General features: G+C 32.1%; 2 protein-coding genes across 2 annotated transcripts in view; one reads left to right on the plus strand and one right to left on the minus strand.

Annotated features, from left to right (window-relative positions):
- Positions 1 to 97: 97 nt before the first annotated feature.
- The window catches only part of LOC140446484 (uncharacterized), a 67,624-nt gene continuing 53,586 nt past the window's right edge, over positions 98 to 14,135 (minus strand). The window contains exons 5-6 of the mRNA XM_072539038.1: positions 2,095 to 2,298; positions 98 to 313 (exon numbers count right to left, since the gene is read on the minus strand). Of these exons, the coding sequence (XP_072395139.1) occupies positions 98 to 313; positions 2,095 to 2,298 (420 nt within the window). The remainder of the gene's footprint in view (positions 314 to 2,094; positions 2,299 to 14,135) is intronic.
- LOC140446828 (uncharacterized) lies at positions 9,325 to 14,025 on the plus strand. The gene is made up of 2 exons (XM_072539413.1): positions 9,325 to 12,415; positions 13,205 to 14,025. Exons 1-2 carry the CDS (start codon positions 11,951 to 11,953, stop codon positions 13,334 to 13,336), a joined length of 597 nt encoding a protein of 198 aa, XP_072395514.1. The 5' UTR covers positions 9,325 to 11,950; the 3' UTR covers positions 13,337 to 14,025.

Below are 14,135 nucleotides of genomic sequence, written 5' to 3' on the forward strand. Positions count from 1 at the left end.
TATATATATATTAAATACATAAAAAATATGTTTAACTAAGACGAATTTGTATTATATAATCAACAATTAAATTATAATACTATTTACTGAATTACAATTAAATTATAATACTATTTACTGAATCTAAGTTTAGTAAATTTTGCAAATTATCAACATATATAGTTGTAATGTTGTTTTGCTTCAATAAATTTTTAACAATCTGAATTAACTGTTTTTTAACTTGCTGCATCGGAGGAAATTCCTTTGATAACTTACCGGTGTGTAGCATTTCAATTATATTTTCGAGTTTGTCAATTATTTCATATCCATTTTCCTATAAATATCACCAAATGTTAATAATGTTAAAGAAAAAAAAACAAAGGAAAAATCTTGCATCAAACAATAAACTCAGTCTTGGTTTTTTATTGACGTATAAGATTGATTCAAATGTCGTTTTTGTGATTGGACAATAATATTGCCAAGACTTTTAAAATAGCTGATATTTTTTCTTTAAACTAAAGTTTTTTGCTGAAACTGTGAGTTGAAGTTTTCTTCGAACTCTTGTTCAGCCCTTACTGTATGATCTGCGAAACGTTATTCGAAACTTCTCCATTGATAGATAAGCCCTCTATTAAATCTGTGAGCGCTTCTTTAAATACCGCTTCTCTGTACACATTAAGGAGCAGTGGGGACAGCACGTAGCCTTGGCGAACAGGTATACTGGTTGTCAACTCTTAGCTTGGCAGTTTGATTCCGATATAGATAAGATATAATTTTTATACCACGACTATCAATATATTTGCTGTTTAATATATTTACAAGGTTATTTTGTTAAATGTTTAAAATAACTTTTCAGAGTCTACAAAACATAAGTACATGTCTTGATCTATGTCCATACATCATATGTCCAAGCCCAACAAAGCATCTTTTAATTACTATTTAAATGGGAATAAGCCACAACTAAAGGTTAAAATACGTTTATTGACGTTTCAATTTCCACTTCGGAAATCGTTCTCAAAATACGTATTTTGAGAACGATTTCCGAAGTGGAAATTGAAACGTCAATAAACGTATTTTAACCTTTAATTGTGGCTTATTCCCATTTAAATAGTAATTAATTTAAAATGCCACAAGAAAATAGCTTCAGAACAATATTAAAAAGCATCTTTTGTCACCATATCATTTCTAAAGCTAAATTGTGTGTCACTTATTTTATATTTAAGAGTTTAAACAACTCTGCTATATTCTTTAAAAAAAGTATATAACTCACTAAAGCTATTGTTTTGTGACCTGAGCAGGTTGACTTTTTGGGAACTAATACAAGATTTTGCAAGACATATTGCAGCCATTGTCTGAGGATTGTGGCAGTCTGATATATTAGATTAAGGAGTTCAGCCATTACATCAATAACATCTTTATTATTGAGGTTAAATAATTCGATGGGTACATCATCTGGTCCAATAACTTTGCCATCTATTGTGTTTTTGATGATATATATGACTTTTTTTATGTTCTCTTTAATCATTAAATAGTTGTAATTGTTCCAAAGACAAGCTTTCCTTCACATAAACATTACCGTCTCCTGTTATTAGTACTTTTTCATTTTTGCTCTTGTCTCTGTCTCCTATTATTTTAATAGGATGAAATATTGACGACGAAAATCCTACGAAACTGAAACATGTAATAGGGAATATGACGAAAAAAATATAAAAGATACCATTAGGATTAAATCAGCTATAAAGATAAAACGTGTTTACTGCAAAAGAAATTCAGTACAGCAAAGGGTTTTGAAAGGTTTAAATAAAATACAAGGTTTAGATATGGAATAATATCAGAAGGGTACTTAGATCCCATGGAAAACTAGACGACTAAAATATACTATCTTGGCTAATAAACCTAATACTTATGCGTATAGGTAATGCGAAAATACGAAACAAAATACATAGGTCTAGCTGGAAATAAACTCATTAGTCTAAAATGACTAATGCTTAAAAGCTAACTTTAAAGAGAAAATATTTTAGCTCAGGTATATATTTATTTAAATTAATATAAAAAGCTAGTAGAAAAATATTAATAACATTTTACTTACATGTGAACATCTACATGTTTACTTACATGTGAACATCTACATCGGTGATATCTAACGGCTTTTTGTTTCAGGAAAATATTTGCGGCAAATTTTAAAGATTCACTAAGAAAACATTCGACACAAATTTTATTGTGATAGTACCAAAAATAAAAGTTTCTTTGAAGATTTTTTATGATCGCTGTTATATATTTGCTCATAATTTTATTTTTTTGAAATCCAGTTATGTGAGTCTAAAAAATAAATCAACATGTTATTTCATTGGTAAATTTTATCATTACTTGCAAATTAAGCATTGGTATATCAAATATAAAGATTATATCAAAATATATTGTCACCATCTCCACCACCACTATCTCCGCCATTACCATATCAAAAAATGTAAGAAAAGATGAGAGGATCACAAATATCAAGTAGTAAGATTGTAATGAAAATAACACTTTTAAGAGAAAAGTAAAACTTGTTAGAAAAAAACGCTTAGAAAGAAGAAACTACTAAACAAAATAACTAACTTGACAGCACTAAATCTTAATTTTTTGTTTTTCAAATAGGACCTTTCTTTTCTTGATATTTCAAGAATATCGGAATGACGTTCCACTTTAAAATTGTAAAATTATTAAATTTGACAATACCCTTTTTAATGATAAAAGTTTTTTTCTTTCGGGTTTCCTCTGTTTTTTTTACGCTCCTCTTCTATTTTTTTCATTTCTTCTTTTTTTATAGACTTCTTTCCATACTTCTTTTATAAGCTGCTGTAATGCCATTATGGTATTTTGGTGCCTGGTGATGATTTTAATTTATTTTAACTTAATTAATCTTAATAAACTTGAAAGCGACAACATTTTTGAATGGAGAATGAAAATACCTTTCAAACGATATATCACAAGCCTATACTTCCTATTTTAAAAATTGGGGGTTGTACCTGTCATTCTAAGGGGGCTGAAGGTAGGGGTTGCATTTTCACGTTAAAGAATGTCAAGTTATAATTTAAATTTGACGTGTTTCGGGATTTTTTATAAATATGTACAGTAACCTAAATAATGAATTTATTCCATTTGGCTTTTACACACTGTATATTATAATAGGTCCACCCACTGTACTGTACTAATTGTTTTATTAGCAGAAGTGTCACTGTTTACTGACTAATTATATTGCTTAAAACTACCCACATATCGTTCGATTCATCATAATGCCGAATAATATGATTCAGAAACCGATTACTGGTGATAAGAACGGTTCGAAGGTTGAACGCATTAGTCGAACAGTTTTTTTGTGGTGGTTTTATTAATATTTAAAATAAAGAAAGACTCGGCTTTGTATTGCATGTTTTTAGTTGAAAATGAATATGTTTAAGATAATACAGCATTCTCAGACAAATTGTGTTTGTTATAGTACCCAAAGACTTTTGTAAAAGTGACAAATCATATATTTTAAAAGTCAAAAAATGCTATTTATAGTTTATTTTTTTTTTATCTGATCAAGTTAAAACAAATGAAACCTTTTAAGTTTGCTTCTTGCCTTTTCGTGTTAAAATATCTGGCCATATTAAGTGCAGTCACACTATTATCCTAATACGCTGATCAGCTTAAGTCACTAACTTCCTAATGTCCTAATCAGCTTAAGATGGAATACTGGTAGTTCTGTTATGACATTGTGAAGACACACTCAACTTCTAATACGGTGATTGGCTTGAGTCACTAATTACCTTATATGGTTACGGGTTGTTCGGTGATGACACATAAACACAGCGGAACGAGAGATAATAATTTGGTGTGATTTAATTATGACCATTGTGAACGAGTTTGATTTAATTTAATAAAATAGCTATATTTACGTAAATACGTGTTTTAACTATTTTAATAGACGATACTATTTTAATAGACGATATCAGAAGTGTGTTAAAGAACCTACGGTAGAATTTAGTGAACTGTTTTTAATGTTAAGTGATTGAAAGTGTCCAAAATGCCGAAAAGGAAAAAGTCCAAGCGAAATAGTAGTTCCAGTAGTGAAACCACAACAATTTCGTCTACCGATTCTTCGCCGAGAAGGTAGTCAAGGTATACAAAAACGAACACGTAGAATGAAGTAAGTGTACTTAAAGATTTTTACTAGTCGATATGGAAGAGAAATTTTAATAAATCATACACGTAAAATGTATTAAAGACACTTATCACCTTTTTACTGAATATGGTTTGCAGTAGTAGAAATATATTGTTGTCCGGCATAATAATATATGTGGGCTTACTTTGTTTTACATGCAACAGAACTTTAATTTTATGGAAGTAAGTAGCGATCTATTGTTTTATTTGAAAACGAAAAGTTGATTAGGTGTAACTTATTTGTTTATTACACAAATTATCTGCTGAATGGTAAGTCGTATCATTTATTTGGTTTTACCTGTATGTAGAGCGGAAAAAGCTGAGAATTTTGGTATACTTAACTCAATATTTTAAAATTTGTCATTTACCTGGTTTTCGCAGTATACCGACGATATTTCAAGCGATTTCTAAGCTTAAAAGTACCTCTAAAACATGGTACGCTAGTTTTATTGAAAATGAAGTTGCATGGTCTCAATTTTCTTGGGCACAATGGAGATCAGTGTTAGAAAATACTTTTCAAAGTACACGAAATACTTATGATCTTTTTATGGACGTAGCCCATCATAAACCAACAGAGGGTTCTTCATTATATGAATTTTATTTTGAACATTTAGCAAAAATTAATAAACTTAAAGTAAATTTTTCCAAGTCAGATGAGATTTCTTTAATAATTGGTGCTATTAGAGACGAACATATTAAATCTGCTATTGAAGTTGCTCAAATCAAAGATGTCAATTTATTGGCAGTTTATTTAAGAAATAAGCTTTATCACAAAAGTCCAGAAAAATTGCCTGATTTAACAAATCCAATTGTTTTTCCAAATCAAAATTTGTACATAATAACAAATTTGTTAATAACAAATTTAACAAGAATAAACCTTGTATGTGCTGTGGAATTCAGGGTCATTTAAAAAAAGATTGTCACCACAGAAACCAAATATGCAGGTTTTTTTTTTAAAATTAAAGGTCATATTGAACAATACTGTTTTAAAAAGAACAAAGAATGTCAAGAGATAAAAGTAAATAAAACGAACAAAAATTTAGAAGAAAAAAAAAATCTGTTAAACAAATACAGTTTGATTCTTCCGAAAATAAATTTAATAAAATTATTTTCTTAAATGAACACCCATACTGCATTCATTGATTTTGGCAGCGATTGTTCGCTAATTTCAAAAGAATTGGCAGATAAGTTTAAATTAGAAACAAAATCGTTAACTAAAGATGTAAAACTTTCTGGATTTTTGGGAAATTCTTTATCAGTTGAATATTATGTATTTGCTAAAATAAAAATCGATTTTGTAGAATTAAATATTATGTTATATGTCATGGATAAAGATTGGGTTAATGACCTTCTAATAGGAAGAAATTTTACAGAAGATGTAAATATTATGTACTATAGGATAGATAATAGTTTAACATTTAAATATAAGAGAGACTTAGATAAAGAAATAAGTACCGGAAATATATCTAAACACGAGAAAATGATGTTGGAAAATATTTTGCTAAATCACGAGGACTGTTTTTATACAAATTTGAAAGCTCTAAAAAAAAATCGCATTCTGTTGTTATGAGAATCGATATTACAAGTTCAGATGTAGTTAAGTTTCGTCCCTACAGAACACCTGCAGCTGACAAAGAAATTTTACAAAAAACAGTACAAGAATTATTGGATGCAAATATTATTCGAAAGAGTAATTCATCGTTCGCAAGCCTTTCTTTTCTTATTGATAAAAAAAAGATGTAAATTGGACATGGACATAAGAAGAAACAAAAATTGTTAAAGAAATAAAGAAAGTTATAGTCTCAGAACCAATTTTAACAATATTTAATCCGAAACATGACATAATAGTTTACACGGATGCAAGTAGAGAAGGATTTGGAGGCATAATAACTCAAATTGTTGATGGTCGTGAAAAGTCAATTGCCTATTTTAGCAAGCAAACCACAAAAGAAGAAAAGAAATATCATTCTTTTGAATTAGAGCTTTTGGCTATTGTCAAAACCCTAGAAAGGTATAGATAATATTTAGCAGGAAGATCTTTTACTGTAATAACAGACTGCAATTCCGTTAAAAATGCATTAGTAAAACAAACAATAATCCCAAGAACAGCAAGATGGGTTTTGTGTTTACAAAATTTTTGTTTTGAAATAAAACATAAATCAGGAGTACAACTACAACATGTAGATGCCTTAAGTAGGAACTTTGAAAGAACTGAAGCAGGGGAAAGTCTTGAAATTAAAGTGATGCTCATCAAAGAAGACGACTATCTAAGAGAAGCACAGGATACAGATACGGAAATAAATAAAAAAAGATTATTCTTTTGTCAGGAGATCAGGAAAATCATAAGGATACTTTCAAGAAATATGATTTAAGAGGAAACAAAGTTTATAAAATAGCGGAATATGGTAGAAGATGGTATGTGCCTAAAGATTGTCGTTGGCAAATTGTCAAAATGAATCATGACGATATTGGACATTTTGCGTTGGATAAAACAATTAAAAGAATAAAAGAACGGTATTGGTTCCCACGAATGCGAAGATTTATTAAGAAATACATTTCGGCTTGTCTTGCCTGTTTATACCATAAATAACCGGGAGAAAAAAAGCCTGGCTATCTACATTCCATTCCATATGCTAGACCGTTTCATACACTCCATGCCGATCATTTAGGGCCATTTGTGTTAACGAAATCTCAAAATAAATACGTCTTGGTTTTGATTGATGCCTTTTCTAAATTTGTGTTTGTTGAAGCTGTCCCAGATACATCAAGTAAACATGTTATTCGTGCTTTAGAAGAAATTTTTAAAATATTTGGTAACACCAAACGAATGATATCAGATGCAGGATCAGCTTTTGTTTCAAAAGAATTTTTGAATTATAAGGCAGAGAGAGGAATTAGAGTGTTTACAACTGCAGTAGGAATGGCAAGAGGCAACGGCCAAGGAGAAAGGGCAAATAAAACATTACTGGATACCATGGCCACAATGGGTGCAAAGTTTGAGTCCGATATGTGGGATAAGAATTTAAAAAACATTCAACAAGGAATAAACGAGACAAAACACCGAATAACTAAATCTTCTCCCAGTGAAGTGTTTTTCGGGTACAAATTAAGAGTTGATGGAGACAAATACATAGATGATAATGATATGGACATTATTGATGTAATGTTATTGAGAAAGGATGTAGCTAAACGATTAGAAGAAAACAGAATCAAACAGAATAACGAATTTAATAAAAAAATGCTCTCCAGTGAAATATGCTGTTGGTGACCTGGTATTGACAAAAGTTACAAGTTTTCCAGCAAACAATGAAAGTAAGAAGCTTTTAGAAAAGTATAGAGGGCCATTCAGGATTGTTGAGGTTCTACCAAATGATAGATATCGTGTAACAGAAGATGTACATTCATCAAGAAAAAGGCGTCCTTATGAAGGAGTTGTTGGTGGAGAAAACATCAAGAGATTTAAGATTCAAAGATCTTAAAATTATTCAGGTTAGTTACATGATAGTGTAGTCATTTTGTAGAATGACATAAAGATATTCTATTGTTTAAAAGGAATTTGTTTGAATAGCTGGAACTAAAAAAAAAAAATATTTTAATTGTCATTCTGAAAAATGACAACAAAGTGTTTCAATGATCTGAATGGGTTTATTTGAGTAGTTCTGACTATTTGAAGCAAATTTATTTTATTCGCCATTCTGCAAAATGACAAATAAATGTTCTAATGTTCTGAATGGATTTTCAGTTCGTCATTCTGCAAAATGACAAATAAATGTTTTAATGTTCTGAATGGATTTTCAGTTCGTCATTCTGAAAAATGACAAATAAATGTTTTAATGTTCTGAATGGATTTTCAGTTCGTCATTCCGCAAAATGACAAATAAATGTTTTAATGTTCTGAATGGATTTTCAGTTCGTCATTCTGCAAAATGACAAATAAATGTTCTAATGTTCTGAACGGATTTTCAGTTCGTCATTCTGAAAAATGACAAATAAATGTTTTAATGTTATGAATGGATTTTCAGTTCGTCATTCTGAAAAATGACAAATAAATGTTCTAATATTCTGAATGGATTTTCAGTTCGTCATTCTGCAAAATGACAAATAAATGTTTTAATGTTCTGAATGGATTTTCAGTTCGTCATTCTGCAAAATGACAAATAAATGTTTTAATGTTCTGAATGGATGTTCAGTTCGTCATTCTGCAAAATGACAAATAAATGTTTTTATAGTGTTCTGAATGGATTTTCAGTTCGTCATTCTGAAAAATGACAAATAAATGTTTTAATGTTCTGAATGGATTTTCAGTTCGTCATTCTGCAAAATGACAAATAAATGTTTTAATGTTCTGAATGGATTTTCAGTTCGTCATTCTGCAAAATGACAAATAAATGTTCTAATGTTCTGAATGGATTTTCAGTTCGTCATTCTGAAAAATGACAAATAAATGTTCTAATGTTCTGAATGGATTTTCAGTTCGTCATTCTGAAAAATGACAAATAAATGTTATAGTGTTCTGAATGGATTTTCAGTTCGTCATTCTGAAAAATGACCAATAAATGTTTTAATGTTCTGAATGGATTTTCAGTTCGTCATTCTGAAAAATGACAAATAAATGTTCTAATGTTCTGAATGGATTTTCAGTTCGTCATTCTGAAAAATGACAAATAAATGTTTTAATGTTCTGAATGGATATTCAGTTCACCATTCTGCAGAATGACCCCCAAATATTTTAATGTCTTGAATGAGTTTGTTTGAATAGCCGTAGCTATTCGAAACAAATTTATTCACATTGTCATTCTGAAAAATGACAGCCATATGTTTTAATGTTTAAAAATGAGCTTGTATGGATAGTTGTAGCTATCTGAAACGAATTGATTTAGACTATGTCATTCTGCAGAATGATGGAGCCTTTCTATAAATTAGCATTCTTAATAATAAAGAACATATTATTTTTTTTAATAGGTGTTGTACGATCGAGGACGATCGTGACGTCAGGATGGTCGAATGCAGTCACACTATTATCCTAATACGCTGATCAGCTTAAGTCACTAACTTCCTAATGTCCTAATCAGCTTAAGATGGAATACTGGTATTCTGTTATGACATTGTGAAGACACACTTAACTTCTAATACGGTGATTGGCTTGGGTCACTAATTACCTTATATGGTCACGGGTTGTTCGGTGATGACACATAAACACAGCGGAACGAGAGATAATAATTTGGTGTGATTTAATTATGACCATTGTGAACGAGTTTGATTTAATTTAATAAAATAGCTATATTTACGTAAATACGTGTTTTAACTATTTTAATAGACGATACTATTTTAATAGACGATATAAGTAAGTCGCAATATATTTTATATAGCATTTACTAATTATTTTCATAACTGTTTAGGGTTTTCTCGGTTTTTTTTTGGATAAATCTTTAACCGTTTTCGTCACACTTGATTCAGCTTTATTTGAATGGTCTTCTATTCCTTTCATGTTGAAAATTTTATTTTCGTCTGCTATCAAGGTTGCGTTCTTGATTTTAGGTATGTTTATAATTTCAGTATCATCTATTATTAGAGGTATATCATTTATCTCGAAAATTACTTCACTTGTTTTTAAAACTTTTACTTCGACTAGAATATTTTCTTGTTTGTGGTTTGGAGAAATTTCTACCGACGACTTTTCTGTAAAGCAGCGGTTCTCAACCTTTCAGCACTAGCGCCCCCTTTGAACACTGAAGATAGCTCACACCTCCCTTCCAGTCAATAATTGGTTGGTTCAAGTTAGAACAGTGAAATTGTGAAACTGACGATGCTAACTCTACGTTAGCAAAAGCTGTGAATGCAAACTAAAATTCGAGATATATTTAAATACGAAAGTTTATTTGATGTCTCATTAAACTTAACATTGTTTATTTATTTGAGAAAAAGAATAATCAAAAAATCAAATACGCATATAAAGTTGAAAGTCTTATATGAGTGTTTTTGCACTTTTAATGAGAGGATTGGCATTGTCTGTTCTTGACAAGTTTTTCGATATTCGGTTGAAACTGTGTCAGATCACACCTCAAGTCACTTTCAACGTCTAGCCTTGAACGGCATTTTTATTTTATATACGCCATGCAGAAAAACCAGATTCTCAAAGATATGTGGATGAAAACTGGACTAATAATTTCGCAGATACTAAAGCCACTTCTGGGAAAACAGGAAAGTAGTTTAACCAAAATTCTTCCAAGTCCATGTTTGCAAAATTTGCTGTTGCTTGTGAATCACATCTTAAGTCGATTGCCTGCTCTTGAAGGTTAACTGGAAGAATGTCAACTTCGATATGAAAAGGATCTCTTGTCAACTTAAATTCCCAGTTTTCCGAGCTAACATCTGGAAAGTACTTTCGAATTTGATTTTTCAGTTCTTCCAAATGCCGTAATATGACGTCTTTCAAATCCGAAACTAGATGTAGTGAAAGGGTTTGAATATCATCAAGGAGATCATTCAATTTAGGAAAAGAGGAAAAGTTTGGCTTGGAACTGTGAAGGCGGCGTTGCCAAAGCGATATTTTTTCTATAAACCCCTTAATTGCATCATAAGTGTCTAAGAGGTGTTTACGGCCTTGAAGCTTTAAATTCAGGACATTAAATGTCTAAAAAAAGTCGGGCAAATAAGCCAAATAAAACATATTTTTATCATCTGTAAATCTTTTGTGAAGATCTTCCTTTTTTTGAAGTCAGTAACAAAATTTCAACTTCTGACTTTAAATTGAATAATCTTGCAAGTATAATTCCTTTGGATAACCACCGGACTTTTCCGACCCGTGCCGGTCTTAGTTTGTGTAGAGGAGGGACGCTGAACTGAGTAGGGGTCCTTCAGTACTTTGTGCAAGACAGACTGGGCAGGAAAGTCCTCAACCCCGATATGGCGCATCCCAATGGCTGATAGGGAAAGTTCCTGTAGATATGCAGGACAGGTATGAATAAGGCTTCGCCAATAAGTACCCGCGCATCAACGGAGGACATGACACAGGTCAGCAGCTGTGTCATTAGTGGCCCGTTGCTGAGGAATACAATTTCTGACAGATGCGGTACCACAAAGTCGCAGGCGAAAATCAAATACTGATTTAACCGTCTGTGATACTGCGAACACTCACCAACCCGTCCGGTAAGCGTGGTGTTTTAATGCCATTATACCTCTCAAAACACAATATGTTGAACTTGAAACAAAATGGGATGATATCCCAGGTGGGTAGAGCTAGCAGCTCAGAATCCCACACCGGCAAACCGGTTAGCCTCACGGATTCTGTGGGAGGCACAAGCTTAACAAAACGCTCCAAAATAGATACGAACAAACAAAAACAGTTACTACTAGCCACATACAACATCCAATCTATTACTAAAGATGAAAAGGTCTACGAATGAGAAGAAGAACTATCCAAGATAAAGTCGGATATTGTGGGACTGTCAAAAGTGAAAAGAAGAGGCGAACAATGCATCCATTTAAACTCTGGAAATCGCTTATACTATACAGAGAAAATAGACGAAACATATGGTGGGGTAGGATTTCTTGTCAAAAAGTATCTCACATCATACATTTCTACATATAAAGGCAGGTTTACACGTATCCAGTAACGGGCGCCAGTCTCACTGGCATTCCAGTGCTTGACTAGGACAGCGCTGGACAGGTAAGTTTACACGTATCCAGTAGCTGGCGCCAGTCTCACTGTCACATCTGTTCCTACTATGTGAAGTCAGTCGTTTGTTATCATTTGCCAGTGTCGTGTCGTGTTACTTTTGTAAAAATGGAGCTACAGCAAAAGCAGTTGTTGAAGGGAAAATGTGTTAAGAAAATGTTCGTCCTATTAAGGGAGGAGCTGATTAATATGTTGGAAGAAGAAGTGGTAAAGGAAAAACGATTGTGGGTAAGAAAATGGATCAGTGATAGATCTATAACAGGAGCTTCATCTTTCTTGTTAAAACAACTAAGAGTAGAGAATCCCACTGAGTACAGGTTGGCGTTACGACTTACGTCAGAAAATTTTGACCAACTACTTTCTCTAATAGAAAGTTCTATTCAGTATCAAGATACCGTGATGAGAGAGGCATCACCTGCAAAAATAAAACTTGAAGTAACATTGACTTATTTAGCTACTGGAATGTCTTACCGAAGCCTGAGTCACTTATACCGTGTGCCCAAACCTACTATCTCAAAATTTATACCCAAAGTGTGCAGGAGAATTTATGCAGCATTAAAACAATATATTAAGGTAAAGTATTTATTAAATTTATTAATTTTATTTACAATTGGCAATATTATAAGCTATTTTAACGAGACAACTAGCGTCTTCTGCTTCGTCAAGGCTTTCAATAGGTGATGGAACACTGCAGCAGTCATCCTTGCAGTGGGAAGTAAAAGTCGATGAAGTTGCAGCACTGGATGGACTACCTTCTGGCAGTGCACAACTTGCAACTGGCCGGAAGCGTGGTGGATAATTTCTCAAAGATATAGGATCCCATTCAAATTGAGTATTTGATTGAATACTCAATACTGAATCAAATTGAATTTTGATTAGCATTTAACTTCTTCTCTCGTATATCAGCAAGTCTGCATTGACTCAGTATGCTCTGTATCTTTTCCTGGGCAATTGTTTCCTGTTCATCTGATAACTTTTGTAATTGTGATGCAACACTCTTTCCAAATATTTCAAGGTCGTTTGGTTCCACTATCCTCTTGCATATTTTTTAAATCCTTAATCATTAAGGCCATTTGAGATAATTTGCTGCGTTTAGATTTTGGAGGCGGTGTTAGTTTGTCTGCAGATGACCCATCTACGGAACGTGGTGTACGTGGAAGAGCAGCTTGATTCTCATTTTCAGAACATGATGTACCTGGCTGTTCAACCTGAGATTCATTTTGCGGTCCAGCTGAAATTGGACCAACGTGACTTTCAGATAAATTGTCATCATTGTTATTTTGTGTGTTATCCTGAAACAAAAGAAATAAAAAATAAAAACTTAAAAAAACAAGCAATTAAATTATGACATTTATATTTTAGGTTCCTAATACAGAAGAGGAATGGAATATGATCGAATGTGGATTTAGAAGAAAATGGAATTTCCCTTCTTGTTATGGTGCGATAGACGGAAAACATGTGCTAATTAAAAGTCCTCCAAAAAGTGGAAGTTAATTTTTTAATTACAAAAAAACAACCAGCATCATATTATTAGCAATTGCAGATCACGACTACTGGTTTTCGTGTATAGATGTGGGTGCAACAGGTAGTGCCTCTGATGGAGGCGTTTTTAAGAATTGCACAGTTTACCAATCTCAGGAAGATGACTTACCAAAATAGGGGTTTATGGTTGGAGATGCAGCATTCCCATTAAAGCCATATTTAATGAAACCGTATCCAGGGGTTAATCTTAACGTAGAACAAAAAGTTTTTAACTATAGGTTATCACGTGCCAGACGTATAATAGAAAATGCTTTTGGGATCTTAGTAAGCAGATTCCGGATATTTGAGAAGCCCATACCTACTAAATTGGACACAGTAGATGCGATCGTTTGTGCTGCTTGTTCACTCCATAATTGGCTACGCAAGAAATCAAAGTCTTATCTCACTCCAACTTGTGTAGATAGGGAACATGAAGATGGAAATTTTCTGGCAGGTTCATGGAGAAACGAAATTCAGTCCTTACATGGTATTGGAAATCAAGGTACCAACCATTCATTCAATACTGCTAAAGAACGCAAGGAAAGTTACAACAATTTGTTTGTAAATGCCGGAAGTGTTCCTTGGCAAATTAGAAGCATACATTAAGGTTAACGTCATAATATGAATAGTTATTGTTAATTTTTGGTAAAAAATAAATATTAGAGCGGACTATTTTGATTTTGATTTACTGTTTGCAATAAATGAAAAAGAAATAATAAAAGTAGCTACTTACTAGATACTATAACTTATATAAGTTTTTACGGAATGGATT

Source organism: Diabrotica undecimpunctata, chromosome 7 (assembly GCF_040954645.1).
Source record: "Diabrotica undecimpunctata isolate CICGRU chromosome 7, icDiaUnde3, whole genome shotgun sequence".
In the NCBI taxonomy this organism is placed as follows: Eukaryota; Metazoa; Arthropoda; class Insecta; order Coleoptera; family Chrysomelidae; genus Diabrotica; species Diabrotica undecimpunctata.